Raw genomic sequence first — 18341 nt, forward strand, 5'->3', positions numbered from 1 at the left:
GGAAGATTGAGAAAAAGATCTTCTATCTGCTGGCTCTGTCTCCAAATGGCCACAGAGTTAAGGTTGCCCCTGCCTGAATCCAGGAGCCAGGAACTCCATCTGGGTCTCCCACAAGGGTGGCTGGAGCCCAGGCACTTGGGCCATCCTCTACTGCTCTCCCAGGGGCATGGGCAGGAAGCTGGATCAGACATGGAGCAGCTGGGACACGAACCAGTGCTCTGATCCGGACACTGGCATCGCCAAGTGACAGCTGCACACAGTGCTGGTCCTGAGAAAGCCTGTTGAAAAACGGCTGGCGGCCGGCGCCGTGGCTCAACAGGCTAATCCTCCGCCTTGCGGCGCCGGCACACCGGGTTCTAGTCCCGGTCGGGGCACCGATCCTGTCCCGGTTGCCCCTCTTCCAGGCCAGCTCTCTGCTGTGGCCAGGGAGTGCAGTGGAGGATGGTCCAAGTGTTTGGGCTCTGCACCCCATGGGAGACCAGGAGAAGCACCTGGCTCCTGCCATCGGAACAGCGCGGTGCGCCGGCCGCAGCGCGCTACCGCGGCGGCCATTGGAGGGTGAACCAACGGCAAAAGGAAGACCCTTCTCTCTGTCTCTCTCTCACTGTCCACTCTGCCTGTCAAAAATAAAAAAAAAAATAAAAAAAAAAATAAAAACCTTATTAAAAAAAAAAAAAGAAAAACGGCTGGCATCTGGCCTAGTGGTTGAGATGCTGGGACATTTTTTTTTTTTTTTGACAGGCATAGTTAGACAGTGAGAGAGAGAGAGAGAAAGGTCTTCCTTCCATTGGTTCACCCCCCCAAATGGCTGCTATGGCCGGTGCTGCGCTGATCTGAAGCCAGGAGCCAGGTACTTCCTCTTGGTCTCCCACGCGGGTGCAGGGCCCAAGCACTTGGGCCATCCTCCACTGCACTCCCGGGCCACAGCAGAGAGCTGGACCGGAAGAGGAGCAACCGAGACAGAACTGGTGCCCCATCTGGGACTAGAACCTGGGGTGCTGGCGCCACAGGCGGAGGATTAGCCTAGTGAGCCGTGGTGCCGGCCGAGATGCTGGGACTCTTGTGTCTCACATCAGAATGCCTGGGTCCCAACTCTGACTCCTGACTATAGCTTCCTGCTAACGCAAACCCTGGGAGGCAGCAGGTAATGGCTCAAGTGACTGGGTTCAAACATGTGGGAATCAGGATTGAGTTTCCAGTTTCCAGTCTTAGCCTTTGCATGCATTTGGGAAATGACGGTGGACGGCAGTTTTTTCAGTCTCTCTCCCTCTCTCTCATCTCTGTTCACCTCTCAAATGACCAATCAGAAAAAAGTCAAGGGTTGGCTTTGTGATGCAGTGGGTTAAGCTGTTGCCTACAGTGCTGGCATCCCATATCAGAGTGCTGGTTCCAGTCCCAGCTGCTCCACTTCTGATCCAGCTCCCTGCTAAGGCACCTGGGAAGGCAGCAGAGGATGGCCCGAGTCCTTGGGCCCCTGCCACCCATGTGAGAGATACCACAGTGGAAATCTAGGCTTCTGGCTTTGGCCTGGCTCAGCTCCAGTGGCTGTGGTCATTTGGGAAGTGAACCAACAGATGGAAGATATCTCTCTCCTCTCTCTTTCTCTCTCTGATTACTCTGCCTTTCAAATAAATAAATCTTTAAAAGCCTAACTCGTGACACTCTCATTTTGTTGCTCTTCTCTCTGCTCCAGATCAGCTTAAACAATGAGTGCGTGCACCATCCCACAGCCAACGACACTGGGTGTGGATTACGTCCTATTTGCAAACTACACAACTGATAAAGGATTAATAACCAAAATATATAAAGAGATCAAGAAACTCAACAACAACAAAACAAACATTCCAGTTACGAAATGGGCAAAGGACTTAAACAGACATTTTTCAAAAGAGGAAATCCAAATGTCCAACAGACACATGAAAAACTGCTCAGGATCACCAGCTGTCAGGGAAATGTAAATCAAAACCACAATGAGGTTTCACTTCACCCCAGTTAGAATGGTTTTCATACAGAAATCAACAAATTACAATGCTGGCGAGGATATGGGGAAAAAGGTACCCTAATCCACTGATGGCGGGAATGTAAATTGGTGAAGCCACTATGCAACACAGTATGGAGATATCTCAGAAATCTGATTATAGACCTACCATACAACCCAGCCATCCCACTCCTGGGGATTTACCCACGGGAAATGAAATCAGCAAATAAAAGAGTTATCTGGACCCCCATGTTTATTGTAGCTCAATTCACTATAGCTAAGACATGGAATCAACCTAAATGCCTGTCAATTGGATAAGGAAATTATGGAATATGAACTTTATGGAATATTACACAGCAGTAAAAAATGAAACGGATGAATCTGGAAAACATCATACTTAGTGAAACAAGCCAGTCCCAAAGGGACAAATACCATATGTTCTCCCTGACCTGTGATAACTAATAGAGAACCTAAAAGGAAATCTGTAGAAGTGAAATCAAGACTTTGAGAAGCAATGACTTGAACAGCCCCTGTGTTGACTGTCAAGGAACAGTTTTTTTTTTTTTTTCCTTCTTCATACTATTTGTTGAACTCTGTACTTAACATAGAGTTAATCATATGTGTGAAAAGTCAGTTGAAAATAGATCTCATTAAAAAATAAGAGTGGGAATAAGAGATGGAGGAGGAAGTTTGTAACTGTAAAGCTGTATAGTTCTGCATGCAGTCTTATGGACTTACTTCCCAGGGTACAGTTTAAAAACTTGCTAGGACCCCAAATCCCATTAAGCTGGGTGGTAAAAATGCCATCTTAAGTGTTAAAGTGATCACATAGATATGATTAAGTGTTAAAGGGATCATATAAATAAGATCAAGTATCTGGCAATAATAATAGAATTAAAAAGGAGAGAATGTTCCAACATGGGAAGCAGTCTACACAGTAGACTCCTAGAATGACAATTGTCTTCAGTAACACTTTGACCTCAGAATCAGCCCTTAAGGCATTCTGATCTGGCTGAAAAGCCCATAATAGCATTTCAGGCATGGAAAGGTAAGACACTGTGGCAAAAAAAAAAAAAAAAAAAAAAATCCTGTATGAAGGATCTCTGTGAGACCCCAGTGGAAAGAAGTGGCCATTAAAGAAGGAGGTACCTTTCTCTGAAGGGAGGAGAGAACTTCCACTTTGCATATGGCCCTGTCTAAATACTGACAGAGTCTGTGGATTCAAGAGGCTTCCACAGCCTAGGCAGCTCCTGTCAAGAGCCTCGGGTGACCACTGACATCATACATAAGAGTGTTAATTGTTAAATTAACAGCAGGAGTCACTGTGCACTTACTCCCCATGCAGGACTTCCATCCTCAATGAGTTGTATTATGAGAATTAACTGTAAAACTTGTTCTCAAACAGGTTTTTTTTTTTTTTTTTTTTTTTTGGTGTGTGTGTGTGTAAATTGCTGAAATCTTTGCTTAGTATAGAGTTGGCCTTCTGTGTATAAAGTTAATTAAAAATGAATATTAATCGAGAATGGGACTGGGAATGGGAGAGGGAAGAGGAGGTAGGGTGGGAGTAGGAGTGGGAGGGTGAGTATGGTGGGAAGAATCACTATATTCCTAAAGTTGTACTTACGAAATCTGTACTCCTTAAATAAAATGTTTATTTGGGAAAAAAACAAAAAAACAACTGAACACTAAAAAAAAAAAATAGTGGAGGAAGTATAATACCCTGCATCAGCACAATTGTACCTATTTGAAAACAATCAGGTTACAGTCCTACCTCATGCCACACACACTAGTAATTACAGACGGACCTAATATCAAGTTTAAAATAAGCAGAGGCGATGTTTGGCACAATGTTAAGATGTCACTGTGGAAACCCTGCATCCCAGAGTAGTGCGCAGCCCCTCTGCGTCTGATCTGGCTTCCTGCTGATGCACACTCTGAGAGGCAGCAGGCGACGGCTCAAGTATTTGGGTCCCTGCCACCCACGTGGGAGATCTGGATGGAGTTCTGGGCTCCTGACTTCAGCCTGGTCCAGCTCTGGCTGTTGGGGGGGCATTTGGGGAGTGAAGCAGTGGACAGAAGATCTCTCCCTCTCTGTTATTGTGCCTTTTGAATAAGCGAATCTTTTTTTTTTTTTTAAGAAAATATTTGCACTTTTAGAAAAGACTGGAGAATACTTCATGGATGTAGGAGTTGTTACTTAACTCTGTGTTCACATTTCAAAGCAGTTGACCATGAACAAAGAACTGAACCTTTTTGTTCTAGTTCGTATTGCTTAAAAGTTTTACAGTGTTGGGGTCCGTGTTGTGGTGTGGCGGGCAAAGCTGCCACCTTTGATGCCGGCATTCCATGTGGGTGCCAGTTTGAGTCCTGGCTGCTCCACTTCAGATCCAGCTCCCTGTGAATGGCCTGGGAAAAGCAGTGGACGATGGCCCAAGTGTTTGGGCCCCTGTACCCACATAGGAGACCCACATGAAGCTCCTGGCTTCTGCCTGGCCCAGCCCTGGCCGTTGCAGCCATTTGGAAGTGAACCAGCAGATGGAAGTTCTCTCTATGTCTCTCCCTGTCTCTCTGTAACTCTGCCTTTCAAATAAATAAACACATCTTTTTAAAAAAATTTCCATGCGTGTGGAAAATAAAATTTCTGGAGCTGTCACCCAGATGGAAGACGCCAGGTGACTTGAGCTCTCCCACAGGGACAGCGGCCCCAGCACTCCATCAAAGTCTACAAGGGTGCATGAGCCTTAACTCTCCTTGGCTTCTTAAACACTGATCCTTATTATTGTTTAAAGCTTTCTTGGAAACACGCTTGTCAGAAAATGCATCGCCAGTTCATTTTTAAAAGCTTGCAGATCTTGGAAGTCCTCTCCAAGTCTCCGGCCCCAGACGATGCAGCGTGTTGGCAGGCAGCACAGGTCCCCACAGCTGACTTCTGCTTCGTGTGCTTTTATGTCTGATTTCTTAGCTGCAGCACAAGGACATCAGCAAGCCGAGCCGCCTCAGCTGTGCCAGATTTTGATATTTCAACCCAAACAATTTCACAACATCTTACTGTTAAGGAAAAAGCAAGTAATATGAACTGTCAATCAATTTAATGAAATCAGGTGGAGGTTTCCCCCAGATAGTGCGGATCAGAACAATTTACACACAAACGGAGAATTCATAGCTTACAAAGGAGACAGGGCTTCTAATATCTTTTCCACTAAGGACAAGAGCCCTAGGAAGCTAGGACCCACTCATCAGTCTACATGTGCAAACACAGTCAAAGGAACAGACACCCCGAGCTGGCTTCTGCAGTTTCGTTAGTTCCAACCTAAAAACCAGACGAATCAACATCCCACGTATCTTAGGCACTCCTGGAACAGGTGCCCCCTAAAGGTCGCCCTCTCTGCAGCTTTGCTCAGAGGCCACATGGTGAGCCCCTTTCCTTGCCCAGCTTTCCTGCTGAGAGTCAAATACAAACAAATGAAAGCCAAGTTCAGAAGCAGCCAGACGTACCTGTGCTCTCACACCTTGGAACAGCTCCCCCAAGCAACTGCATGCAAATTAATTTTCAGAATACACAAGCCTCACAGAGCAGGGCACTCAGCAGCCAGAGTGGGTCAGGCAGAGAGACCACCTGGGACAAGACCAGGGCACACTGCAGCAGGCTGGCTCTCAGGGTCTGTGACCTGTATCTCGGGTGTAATAAGCAGATCGCGGGTGGCTTACACGCAGGAGACAAAGCCATGGCGATCTCTCGGGGAGCCTCCCCGCACCCCAGCCTGCTTTTCCACCCTTGCTTTCCTCTGCCTGTGCTGGGACCGCCCTGGCCTTGGTGAAGCCTCGCACGAACCGGACTTTCCGAGCCCCTCCCGTAGCTCCTGGCCTCCCTCCGTGTCCTCTCCGTCACATTGAGAAGGAGAAGGCCATTTTCCTCCTGGTGTGGATCTGCCATCCTATGGCTTCTCATGACCTCTGATACGGTCAGGCCCCCCCACAGCCCCCGCCCCAAGAAGCCGCCTGCCCAACGACACAGCGGGGCCCCCGCCACGACCTCTGTGTTGTGCTTGGGAGGCAGAGTGCGGAAGCTGCTATGGAATAGGAGGATCCGCAGCCAGGGAAAGCTGACCACAAACACAGCAGAGCCGGTGAAGCCTGGCGCTGCCTGCAGCGGGCGTCTCAGCATGAGCACGCTGCAAAAATCGTTTTCAGTCCTGGGAGCCAGCGTGCTTACCGAGATGTGATCTCACCAGAGGGGAAAAGAAAGGAGAAAGCACACAGGCTGCTGGTTTTTTCTATTGAAAATAACACCGAACCGTAACTCAGTGGGAGACTGGCTTCCTGCTGCCCGGGTGGCTCCCGGTCCTGCCAGGGCTGCTGACCCGTTTTCTGCTGTCACTGGGTTTGTCTCTCAACTGCATTTGCCGTCCCTTCCTCCTCTGGCCCAACAAAACCCAGGGAAGGGAACTGTGGCAGCGTTTGGCTGGGCGGGGAAGGAAGCAGTGCAGAACGGGGGCCCCCGGGGGTCTGAAGCCATCTCCCAGGGGGGTGCTCCTGCAGCCCTCAACGGCTGTGTGGCCAACAGTGACCCAGAGGGACTGGGCTCTGAGAGGTGATGTCCGCTCTGATCGGCTGCCGTGCCTGGAGCTGCGCTACCTGCCTTCCTGTGTGACCGCGGCAAGCTGAGTGCCCTCTCTGTGCCCGTCTGGCCACCTGCAGGGTGGGGAGGGGAGCGGCTCTCACGCCCCAGGGCTGTTGTGTGGGTTCAAGGGCACAAGTGCATCGTTAAGGGCACAAGGGACACTGTCGCTGTAAGATAAGAAAAACCAACCTGGCTGCTTGTGAGTGACTAAGCAACAGCTCCCTCAGGCTACTTTGTTAACAGATCAGCACAGGCGTTAGGCTGAGTCTGAGAGCCACATCGTACAACTGACTCATCACGGGACTGGCCCGCCGCAGATGGAACCACACTGTCGACGAAGATCCGCAGGAGGGCAGCACGGCCTCTCGCTGTGGACACTGCTCCGAAGGACGGCTCAGTGGGGTGCAGCTCTCAGCACACCTGCTATGCAGGCAGAGCCCTGCCCCAGGGCAGACGGAGCAGCAAGAGACCAATGGCTGCTGGGTGGACTGCAGGGCGCGTGCAGGTCCAGATGGGGTCACTGCCCCAGCCCTGGCCATCTTCATCCCAACAAACAGAGACGGGTGTGTGCCCCGGCTTTGCCCAGAGCCACTCCCATCTCAGAGCCGCCACTTACATCACAGCTCTCTTCTCTCAGGTCAAGCAAAGAATGGTTGAGGTGTGTGGCTACCAAGCACTAAGTTGCAAGACTTATCTTTGTAACTGTCCCCACCCACACGCTGCCCTGTGGCGTGGGAGGAGAATGCCTTACCCAGGTAGTTGTTGCTCTTGTGCATCTCGGTGATGTTGATTTTCGTGGCTCCCTGGGGAATCTCCAGGACGCGGTGGTAGCCCAGGCTGGTGAGTGGCCGCTTGAACACGCCAGACACCACCTGGCAGCCCGAGTTGTCTCCGCCACACACCCCGCATTTGTCCACCACCTTGTCGGAGTCCAGGAAGTCGTCACAGCCGATGCTCTGTAGGGAGGAAGGAGAGACTCTTGTAGCAGAGACCAGAGGTAAGGGGCAGGAGGGAGAAGGTTCTGCAGGGAACCTGCTGGCAGGGCTTAGGCTGACCCTGCCCTCTGCCCCCCACCCCACCCTCCAGTGAGCAAGGTCTGATTCCCCTCCGCGGAGCGCCTGTGCTGGGCAGGACTGGGTGGGGTGGGGGCCCGCGTTCGGGGACGGTCCAAGCTCAGGAGAAAGAATAGGGAGGACTTGGGGCTACAAATGTATTTCTGTATCCTGGGCGGTGGCACTGCCCGGCAAAGCCGGAACGTTCTGCACCGGAAGCCAGGCTCTGTCTCCCCAAGTCTTCCGTCCTAAAGTGCAGACACTTTATACCCTAGAGCACTGTTTGGCCTCTGAGTCTCTGTGGGTACGCGTGGCTCTGGAGGAGTACGGCGACCCCTCAGCCCTTCCCCACGCAGGAGGAGGGGGAAGACGGCGCAGGACCAGAAACGCCAACAGCTGGATGAGAGCTGCCGAGGTGTGTGCTGCCCACCGTGTGCCTGGGCCCAGGGCATCAAAAGGGGCCTGGACTTTCCTGGCTGTTGTCCACGTTTCTGACTGACACACTCTGCAGGCACCACTTTTGCTTCCTACTCCCCAGAGCGTGCCAGCCCACAGAACAGCTTCTCAGCACCCACTCCCTGCCCAGTGGCCTCACGCCCTCCACTCCCATGAGCCCTGACCTGCACCCACCTGACACCCAGCCACCCGTGCCCACGGAGGCCCTCCAGGAAGGGGCCCAGCATGGCTGCTCATCCCCCACTCCCCTCCCCGACCGGCAACCAGCAGTGAGCTGTGCCTGGGGGAGAGCAGGAAGGCCGGGAGGCCCTCTCATAAACAGGGCACCTGGGTTTTCTTGAGCGAGAACAAAGTCGGGACAGAGTGCACCCATCCTCAGGCCCCGCTCAAGGCGGGTGGGGTCATGGCAGACAGGGCACTTTATTTTATTTTATTTTTTGACAGGCAGAGTTAGACAGTGAGAGAGAGAGGGACAGAGAGAGTTATAGACAGTGAGAGAGAGACAGAGAGGAAGGTCTTTCTTCCGTTGATTCACTCCCCTAATGGCCACCACAGCCGGTGCTGCACTGATCTGAAGCCAGGAGCCAGGTGCTTCCTCCTGGTCTCCCATGTGGGTGCAGGGACCCAAGCACTTGGGTCATCCTCCACTGCCCTCCTGGGTCACAGCAGAGAGCTGGACTGGAAGAGGAGCAACCGGGACTAGTACCCGGCGCCCCAACCGGGACTAGAACCTGGGGTGCCGGTGCCGCAGGCGGAGGATTAGCCTAGTGAGCCATGGCACTGGCCAGCAGGGCACTTTCGACAGCTCCAGGGACAGGTGGGCGACAGAGCCCCCTGCGCCAGGGTTGCTCCGCCCCCACCCCTCCTCCTCCCCACCTGGGTGGGCCCACTGCACTCCTGCTGGTGAGGCGCCCTGCAGGAGCCAGGGCCTGGGGCAGGCAGGGCATGGCTTTCCCAGCCTGGGTGGTTGCCGTGACGCATGTGGCTGCGCAGGTGACATCAGGCCACCTCTGGTGGGACAAGAGGTATTTCTCCAATGAGCTTTGCAATGCGCTGCAGGAAAACCGGACCAGCCGCAAGCCATCCTCAGAGAAATGGCTCAAGAAAGCACCCTCAGCTGTATGCCCAAACGCATGCCCATGAGGTTTCCTGCAGGATGTGAGCAGTTTGCATGACGGTCCCAGCAAGCAGCTGGGTCACAGGGACCATCACAGGGGGCAGGCGGTGCAGGGCAACCAGACTGGGTGTGTGTGTAGGGGGTTCTACTTCCCTGACGGGAAACAGATGTTCCGGGGGAGCTCAGCAGCACGCGGCTGCCGAGGTGGCTCCTGCAGGTGCACAGAACACCTCAATCCCCACGGGCATGGGAGAACACGAAAGGCATTCTAGCTCATACCAACTCGCCTATACCTGCAGTGAGCCAAGGCTTGGAAATACACAAGGATGCCAGCTGCTCCTTCACAACGCAGCAGAAGGAAGTTCTCTGCCCGTGGCAGACACCTGCTGTCATACCACTGGGAACGCAGACCAGCACCACCCTGCCGCACAGCAGTCGGAGGGTGGAGACCGCCTGACCCAGTGCCGCCTTCTCGCAGGATCTGGGGCCAACAGTCTGTACACAGAAGCTCACCACGTGTTATTAACACCAAGAGCGGGAGACAATCCCAAAGCTCAACACAGGAAGCGTTTACACCTCCGGATGCTCCCTGCGCTCTGCTGCAGCTGTGTGACCTCAACGACATCTCCTGGCACCCCAAGGCCTGCGCGGCTGACCCCGGATATAATTCAGCAACAGCCCCTAGCCACGGGCAACATGGTGTCTGTGTCATACAGATGTACTGGGACAGGCACACCCTGTTTACCTGACGTCTGCTTTTGTGCTCCAACAGCAGGGCCGAGTAGCAGTGGCACAGACAGTGCGGTCTGAGAGCCTCAAATATTTATGATCTGACCTTCTACAGAAAGTGAACACACACACACACTTGCCAACTCCTGGTCTACACTGCAGGACAGACACTCAAATTGACACACGTCTCTGTACTTCTAAGATTTTTATTTATCTGAGAGGCAGCATTACAGAGAGAGGGACAGAGAAAGGTCTTCCATCTACCAGTTCACTCCCCAAATGGCTGCAATGGCTGGGGCTGAGCTGATCCAAAGCCAGGAGCCAGGAGCTTCTTCTGGTCTCTCACATGGGTATAGGGGCCCAAGTAGTTGGTCCATCTTCCACTGCTTTCCCAGACCACAAGCAGAGAGCTGGATCGGAAGAGGAGCAGCCGGGACATGAACGGAGCCCATATAGGATGACAGCTTCACAGGCAGAGCCTTAACCTACTATGCCACAGTGCCAGCACCTTCGTATGTTTTTTTAACTGATACATGTTGCGTCGAGAGGGGGATGGGCAGAGTGTACTTGTAGCTGGTGCTGTGGCCCAGGGAGAGGTGTCCATGGTCATCCCAATGACTCTTACCCTGCACCCCATCACCTACGTACTTTGTGGCACATAGGACTTGATTATACAGCAAAAAGTACCGAGTCGTCATCAGCTAGCATTGTGGTCTGCGGCTTATAAACAGCGCAGTCCCCACATGTAAAGTGAGAGAAACAGAACCGGCCAGGTCCCCAGATGTCCCCCAGGGGAAGAATCACTGGCCTGGTCTGCAGCTCTTGGTGCCCTTGGGAGCTTCCCACAGAACCCCAGGACAGCTGAGAGACAACGGGGATCCCACGGGGAGGCAGACGCTGGGGACACAGTGGAACAGCCAATGGCACAATGAGATTTTGTGTCTTAGAATGTCTTGATGGAACAGTTAACACGCAGTAAAATGCTCAGGCTAGGCACTTCCAGATTGTCCAAGAGAAGGTTCAAAACCCAGTGTAACCGAACCACAATGCTGGGGGTACCATGACCAAGGGGGTCCTGAATCCTGGACTCCTGAGGGGGTGGTGTCAGAGGCCTGCAGGTGCAGGGATGCAAGGCTAAGTAAGTGCAGCAGCGTGGAGGCCCACAGTGGTGGTGCTGGAGCCAGGTCCGGGCAGAGCATGTGTCGCTGGAGGAATGACCCTTGGACAGAGGCTGGCGGGCTGCCGGGGCCAGGGGAGGCATGAGGAGACGGGGTTCCCGGGCTGGCACCTGGGGCAGGTGTGAGGAGATGGGGTTCCCGGGCTGGCACCTGGGGCAGGCGTGAGGAGATGGGGTTCCTGGGCTGGAACCTGGGGGAGGCGTGAGGACACGGGGTTCCCGGGCTGGAACCTGGGGGAGGCGTGAGGAGATGGGCTTCCCGGGCTGGCACCTGGGGGAGGCGTGAGGACACGGGGTTCCCGGGCTGGCACCTGGGGGAGGCGTGAGGACACGGGGTTCCCGGGCTGGCACCTGGGGGAGGCGTGAGGACACGGGGTTCCCGGGCTGGCACCTGGAGGGTGCAGTGTTGTCCAGGCAGGAGCCCCACAGGGCGGCCATCGCAGAGTTGTCTCAGTCACCCCGACTCCCTCCCTGAGTGTGGGCGCCTTAACTCCCTCCCCTGCCCGCAGTCTCCCCTGCCACCATTTTTACTTCAGGTTTCTTAGACAAGAAGCCTTTGAAAGTGCCTTTCAGTTGCCTCCACTATTGGTTGTTTAAATGAAGAATCGCAGGCAGGATTTCAAGTTCTCCGAGCCCGGGGCTACTCAAAGTGTGGTCCACGGAGCAGCGGCAAGGCTGTTGTCTGAAGGATTCCAGAAACCCCAGGCTGGCTGGCTGAGTCTGTGCCAGAGCAGCATCCCGGGGCAGCCCCTGTGCACGTGCAGGTGTGGGAAGTGCCCCGGTACACTGGCGTCGGTGAACGCTGCAGGCTGTTGCCAAGTGAATGCAGCACCAGGAAACGAGGGCTGTGGCTGTTCAGCAGAACCAGACACCAACACGGGGCAGCCCCAGAGGGTCGCCTGTCTTCCCCCTGGGTGTCGGAAGTCACCCCTCACCTGGCTTCCGACTCACTGGCACCGCCACCTGCGAATGGCTACAGAGCAGGTGCAATAATCATCCAGAATGTTCTGAACCGGAAGCCATGGCTCCTCTTTGTGGGCTCCTGGGCAGGTGGCTCCCTCGATCTCTCTCTCTCTCTCTCTCTCTTTTTTTAAACAGGCAGACAGTGAGAGAAAGAGACAGAAAGGTCTTCCTTCCATTGGTTCACTCCCTAATGGCCACTAAAGCCAGCGCTGCACCGATCTGAAGCCAGGAGCCGGGTGCTTCCTCCCGGTCTCCCATGTAGGTGCAGGGACCCAAGCACTTGGGCCATCCTCCACTGCCCTCCCGGGCCACAGCAGAGAGCTGGACTGGAAGAGGAGCAACCGGGACTAGAACCCGGTGCCCATGTGGGATGCCGGCGCTGCAGGCAGAGGATTAGCCAAGTGAGCCACGGTACCGGCCTCCCTTGCTCTCTTGTATGTGAACCGGAGCTTGTCCGAGCTGCCCCTGCCACCACGGGCAGAGAAGGCCCCTGTAGCACCGCGTGAGCCTTTCACGCATGTGCACAGCTCTCGCCAGTGAGCAGGCGGCCGGGCAGATTCTGAGCTTTTTCTGAGTTGCCCAGCAGCCAATGTGCCTCTTTCTCAGATGTATCTGGGAAACCGAGGCTGTCTGCCTCTGGAGAAGCCCCAGCCTCCTGCTTCACCTCTGAGGGAGCCGAGCCTCAGGGGGGACGTGAGAGACCCTGCTCACCTGGTGACCCCGCAGGCCGGACGGTCTACTTGCTTGACTGCTCAGGACTGTCCTTGACCCTGCCGTGACGTAAGCCCTCTGCTCCCAGCCTCCGCGTCTCTTGAAAGCTCCCCCCCCTGCCCCCTCCCTGCCCAGGTTATGCCTTTATCCTGCCCTTAGATTCCCTAGTGCGGACCCCTTTAAGCCCCTGGCCATTTCCCTAACCTGAAACAAAGACTTCTCTCCCAGGTCCCTGGTGTGTGTAACAGTATCCTTCTTGCCCAGGGCTGGTGCACCTGACGCCTGCAGGGGGCGTCGTTCAGTAAGCTTGAGGTTCCTAGCCTCTAATTCCAGGTCACTACAGTATGGCTCACCCATCTCCATGTGGCTTAAACCACACCTGCAGAGGAAACTCCCCGTGTAGACCGGCGCAGAGGAAGGGCTGGAGACAGGGCGCCTCTTCCTTCTGCCCGAGGCTGCCTCTGCTTCCTGCAGGGACCTGCCCCTGAGCAACCTGACCACAGAAAAGCCCCCGAAGCTGAAAACTTCAGAGACGGAGCCAGAATGGGCTCGATGGCTTGGGCAAGCTGGCTCACAGCCCTGGACGAACCGTCGTAGGTGGAGCTGTAGGGAGTGTACAGGTACTAGTGTGTGGCAGCCGCCATGGCTGGTGCACTCCCCTGGGTGCTCAGCACCTGACCGGTGTTATCCTGGCTGATGCTGTCAGCCTTGCGCTACAGGAATCCTATCCCAGTTGTAGCAAGGTGCCTCTTCCCAAGCCCAGAGAAGACAGAGTAATCACAGCTCATGCAGAGGCGGGGGCCGCCTGCTTCCCATGTCCCCCTCCAGTCTTTCTCTGCCAGCTACACAGGCTCCCCAAACGTGGAAGTCCCTCTCGGCTTGGAGGGGAAGGGCCTGGCGGAGGTCAGAGCGAGGGACACAGACAGGGCTCTCGTCCGGGGGTTCTTCTCCCCATCGCCGGCTGGCACCCGCAGAGACCAAGTGGATCATCTCAGCATCTCCCACAGCCCCAGTTCCCCAGCACCCACAAGTCCCAGGGGGTGCTCGCTCAGCCCACGGCAGGGAACTCTGATGTCACCTCCCACCACCCCGATGGATTCCTGGGGCCCGCACGATTCACGGCAACACAATCTGTTCTCCTTGTTTGTCTCCGGGAATGTAAACCGCTGGTTTACCACACTGGGAGGCATTTAGGACTCAAGGCAAAACATGAAGTCCCCTGGGAGGTACCATTTCCCAGGTCCAAGGTTGGTTCTTTGGGGCTAGGATGACTAAGAAATTAAATAAGAACAATTCCTTCGGACGCTGCCTTCTAACCAGAGATGCATTCTGGATGACTCTCTGTCTCCCTGAGAAAGACAGACATGGCGTTCCGGGCACTCTCACGAGGAAGAAATCTGGCTGGGGTACATGCACTCGGCTCCACGGTGCGTGTTCTGAGGACGGCTGGGAACCACGAGCTCCGCTGCGGCCACTCAGGTGGTAGCCAGATGAGCACTCCGCCTGCAGGCAAATGCTTCCCTTCTCTCGCCACGTCTGACCCAAAGGAGAGGCCAGCGGTGGAGCGGGTGCCGGCACAAGGCTTCCAAGGTGCCGGCCCGACCACGTGCACTTGGGCCATAAATATCCCTGACCCGCAAGCCGGTCAGATGAACATGGATCCTTCACCTTCTTCCATGGGAGCCTGCAACTCTTCACTTTCACCAGCCCCTTGTCCAAAACCCAGATCGTATTTACGAGCTTTTAAATCAAGCCCCCAGATGTGTGAGAGCGAGCGAGGTTAAACGCCGCGGTTTCAGCTAATCTATCCTGCATGTGGCTGTGAAATTTATCTTCCCGAGATGCTGCTGTCGTCGGGTCAGTCTCAGGCTCCAAAGGCTGCCTGATGTCACCTGTCACTAGCACAATGGATTGCTGCCCCCTAGGCCTAGACCTGAGACCCCGATTCCAGGTGGGGAGGATGGCCTGGGCTGCGGGGCTGAGCCTCCCCTCAGGTGGAGACAACTGAGAGAAAGCAGGCACAGTGGAAATGAGCTCATGTCCCACGCTTTGACAGCAAAAGCACTTTGCTAAGGGCCTGTGTGGTGGTGCAGTGGGTAAAGCCACGGCCTGTGACAAAGGCATCTCACATGGGCATTGGTTCCAGTCCCAATTGCTCCTCTTCTGACACAGCTCCCTGCTAATGCTCCTGGGAAAGCAGTGGAAGATGGTCCAAGTGCTTGAGCTCCTGCCACCCTGATGGGAGACCTGGATGGAGTTCCAGGCTCCTAGCTCTGGCCTGGCCCGTTCCTGGCTGTTGTGGCCATCTAGGGTATGAACCAGCAGAGGGAAGATCTCTCTCTCTTTTTCTTGTAACTCTACCTTTCAAATAAACAAATCTTAAAAAACTAAAAAAGAATCCTTCGCCAACATGAAAGCATCTACAACTAGCGACACTGACCATGAATCGTCTCTCTACGTTCCCTGGGTTGGTGGTGGGATGATAAAGGCGGTGGGCGTTTGTAAGAAGTCCCTGACCCAGAAAAGCAACTCAGCAATCTTGGGTTTTGTTTCAAGTCAGGCAAAAGACGACAGAGGGGCAGATTCACAGGAACCCCAGCGAGCGACATCCACTCCCAGCTTGGACCGCAGCTGCTATGAAACGTTACTCACAGGAGGGCGGGCTGTGCGGGCTTTCAGGAATGTGGCTGGAGTGGCAGGCGGCGCACTCCTCCCCCAGAGGGGGGCCAGCCTTAGACCAGAAAGCACCCAAGCCCAGGGCAGAGACAGGCGAAGCTCAATGTTCCTGACAATGCTCCCCCCGCCCCGCCCCCAAGAAAGGCTCCTGCTCTTCCGAGGGGCCTGCGAGGTGCTCCGAGCACCAGGAACACCCAAGAGAGGGAGAGGGAACTGGTCTGTGTTAAGCACCTACTGGGGTGGGACTCTGATGACTGTTTCTTTTAAAGATTTTAAAATTGATATGTTTGAGAGAGGGAGAGAGTCTTCCACCTGCTGGTTCACTCCCCAGATGGCCACAAAGGCCCGGAGTAGGCCAGGCCAGAGCCAGGAGTTTCTTCCGGGTCTCCCACATGGGTGCAGGGGCCCAACCACTTGGGCCATCTTCCACTGCTTTCCCAGGTACATTGGTAGGGAGCTGGATTGGAAATGGAACAGCTGAGACTTGAACCAGTGCCCACAGGGGTGCTGGCGCTACAGGCAGTGGCTTCATCCCCTATGCCACAGTGCCAGCCCCTGACGAGCATTCTGATCAAGGAGAAAAGCAGTCACGCACCCTGGACTGGGCAGTGCAGGGAGGCGGGCAGGGGGCTCTGGGGGCGCAGGGTCATGGAGAGGACTTGCCTTGGTACCGTCTTGAACCTCCTCCCCCTGCCCCGTTCAGGCTCATGAGAAAGCTTTGAGCTCTCCCTTACCCGCTCACGACAGTTCTGCCTTCCCCCTGGCACTAAGAGGGCAGGACCAAGGCGTTTCTCCCCCTGCAAACCCAAGGGCCCGGGGCTGTAAATTCCCTTAGCCAGTGCCTGTGCTGTCTGCTGGCTCCATCTGCTTCAGGCTTCCAGAATGTTCTCTGGTGCGGTCATGGCACTCTGAGCCTTCCAGAACGGGATGGTCACGGGGCCTGTCTTTCCTTTGGGTCTGTTTGCAGCCCAGGAGCTCCCCCTTTGGATACCTAGGGTCACCCTCTCTGAGGCCCACTGCATATCTTCAATTTGTCCAACTTGTGTTTCTGGATTATGAAGAGAAAAGCCTGTGCCCTGCAAGAGCTGGGCAGGGAAGACTACAGATCAACAGCTTAACAGGAGGGGAGGGCGGGTAGAAACCCCGACTCGGAGATGCCAAGGCCCCAGGGGGTCCCATGAGCTGGCCACGCGTTCCCCTGAGCCCGGAGAGGGAGTCGGGCTGCTGGACAGTGGCCACTCGAACACCGGAAGTGCCTGCCCTCGCATCAGTTTAGATTTCCTTGCAAGTTTGGATGTTGCTGTGGTTGGCGTGAGCTGGCAAGAGCCAAGGACGCTTCCGGCTGTTAAACAGCAGAGTTGTCTCTCTACACAAACATCACCTGCACGGGCGGCAGCAAAAACAAAACACAGACACGAGCAAAGCGGCCCAAGCAAGAGCGAAGGGGAGGTTTAGCGCAGTGAAACCAGGATTACTGGCAAGGGTTCCCACCAGACGCCGGGTGCTGCGCTTACAGCATCTCAGGGAAGACGAAGACGCAGAATCATGGGGTTCGCCCAGGTTATTCACACCGTGGTGTGAACTGGGTGCTGCTGATTCCTTCTGAGACCTGCACAGGTCCCTGGGGTCTGGAGACTGATGCATCCACTGAACGAGGCAGGCCAGGGGCTTTCAAGCCCCCATAATATTTTTATATTTCATTTAGATTATAATTTTTCATGTTTCTAAAACATTCTCAAAGCACAACTGTGATGAGAGTAACACACTCTCAACCATACTTTACGCCAAGTGAACTCCAGTGGACACCACACCCCTCATCGTAGGCCCTCAACCACGCTGTACACCTGTCTTACCACGGCCCTCCTGCCAAAAACAACCCAGCTGGGCTGCCACAGCCCGCTCTGTAGCTTCACCGTGCATCGCTGCTCAAATGTGTCCCCAATCCTGGTGGCTGCAGAAGCACTAACCTGACCTGCCTCTCGTGAACACAGTCAGCAAAGGCACGTCCGAAGACGCCTTACGCCTCACGGAGTTCAAGCAAGTTTTACTTTGAATAAGAACAAACTGACCCTGAACTCGCCCTAGTGGCCAGTTTTCCCAGGCTTTTACCCAACGGGTCATCTGTTATTGTCCAGCCCATCCTAACACAGCACCGTAAAATAAAGATCATAAGGACAAGAAGTTGAGAAGCAGCAAGATGGAGTGGGGAGGGAGGGAGAGGGGGAAGGGGTGGGGGAGGGGAGGGGGAGGGGAGGGAGAGCGAGAGCGAGAGAGTGAGTGATCGAGCGAGCACTCATCTGCTCCTTCACTCCCCAGATGCCTGTGCCGGCCCCCAGCAAAGTCCCTCAAGCACAGAACACGCACAGCGTCAGGCTCTGGTCCTCTCAGAGCTGGCACTCACTCCGGGTCCCGAGCCCAGCGAGACTCCCGATCCATGTGAGGCATGAAGAAACCACGGCCTGATCCGTGTGGAGTGCAACTTTGTGGCTTCGTGCATTTTGGATCTTGACTGCAGAAGGGCCTTGAAACCCATCGGTGTCTGCATGTCACTCCTGAGTGACACCTGGCCTCCCCCATGCAGGCCACCAGGATTTATTTCAAAACCAGTTTCCCAAACCAACGAAGGCATTGATCTGTCCACGTTAGGTAAGGGGATGGGTAGAGTAACTTCTGTGAAGACATCACTTGGGGTCTGCTGCTCTGACTTCTGGGTGCAGGTCGACTGTGACTCCCCAGCCTGCTGGAGGTAGGTGTGGCCACATGAAGAGTTCTGGCCAATGGGATGTGAGGGGCGTGGCACCTGTCACTTCCACATGGAAGCAGCTCATTGCTGGAACCCTCTCTGGTCCCACCCTCTGCTC

General features: G+C 54.7%; 1 protein-coding gene across 3 annotated transcripts in view; it reads right to left on the reverse strand.

Annotated features, from left to right (window-relative positions):
* The window catches only part of THSD4 (thrombospondin type 1 domain containing 4), a 409353-nt gene that overhangs the window by 47140 nt on the left and 343872 nt on the right, over positions 1 to 18341 (reverse strand). For all 3 annotated transcript variants that reach the window (XM_062206542.1, XM_062206540.1, XM_062206539.1), the window contains exon 8: positions 7351 to 7555. In XM_062206542.1, coding sequence (XP_062062526.1) covers positions 7351 to 7555 — 205 coding nt within the window. The remainder of the gene's footprint in view (positions 1 to 7350; positions 7556 to 18341) is intronic.

The sequence above is a fragment of the Lepus europaeus genome, chromosome 11 (genome assembly GCF_033115175.1).
Source record: "Lepus europaeus isolate LE1 chromosome 11, mLepTim1.pri, whole genome shotgun sequence".
Taxonomy (NCBI): domain Eukaryota; kingdom Metazoa; phylum Chordata; class Mammalia; order Lagomorpha; family Leporidae; genus Lepus; species Lepus europaeus.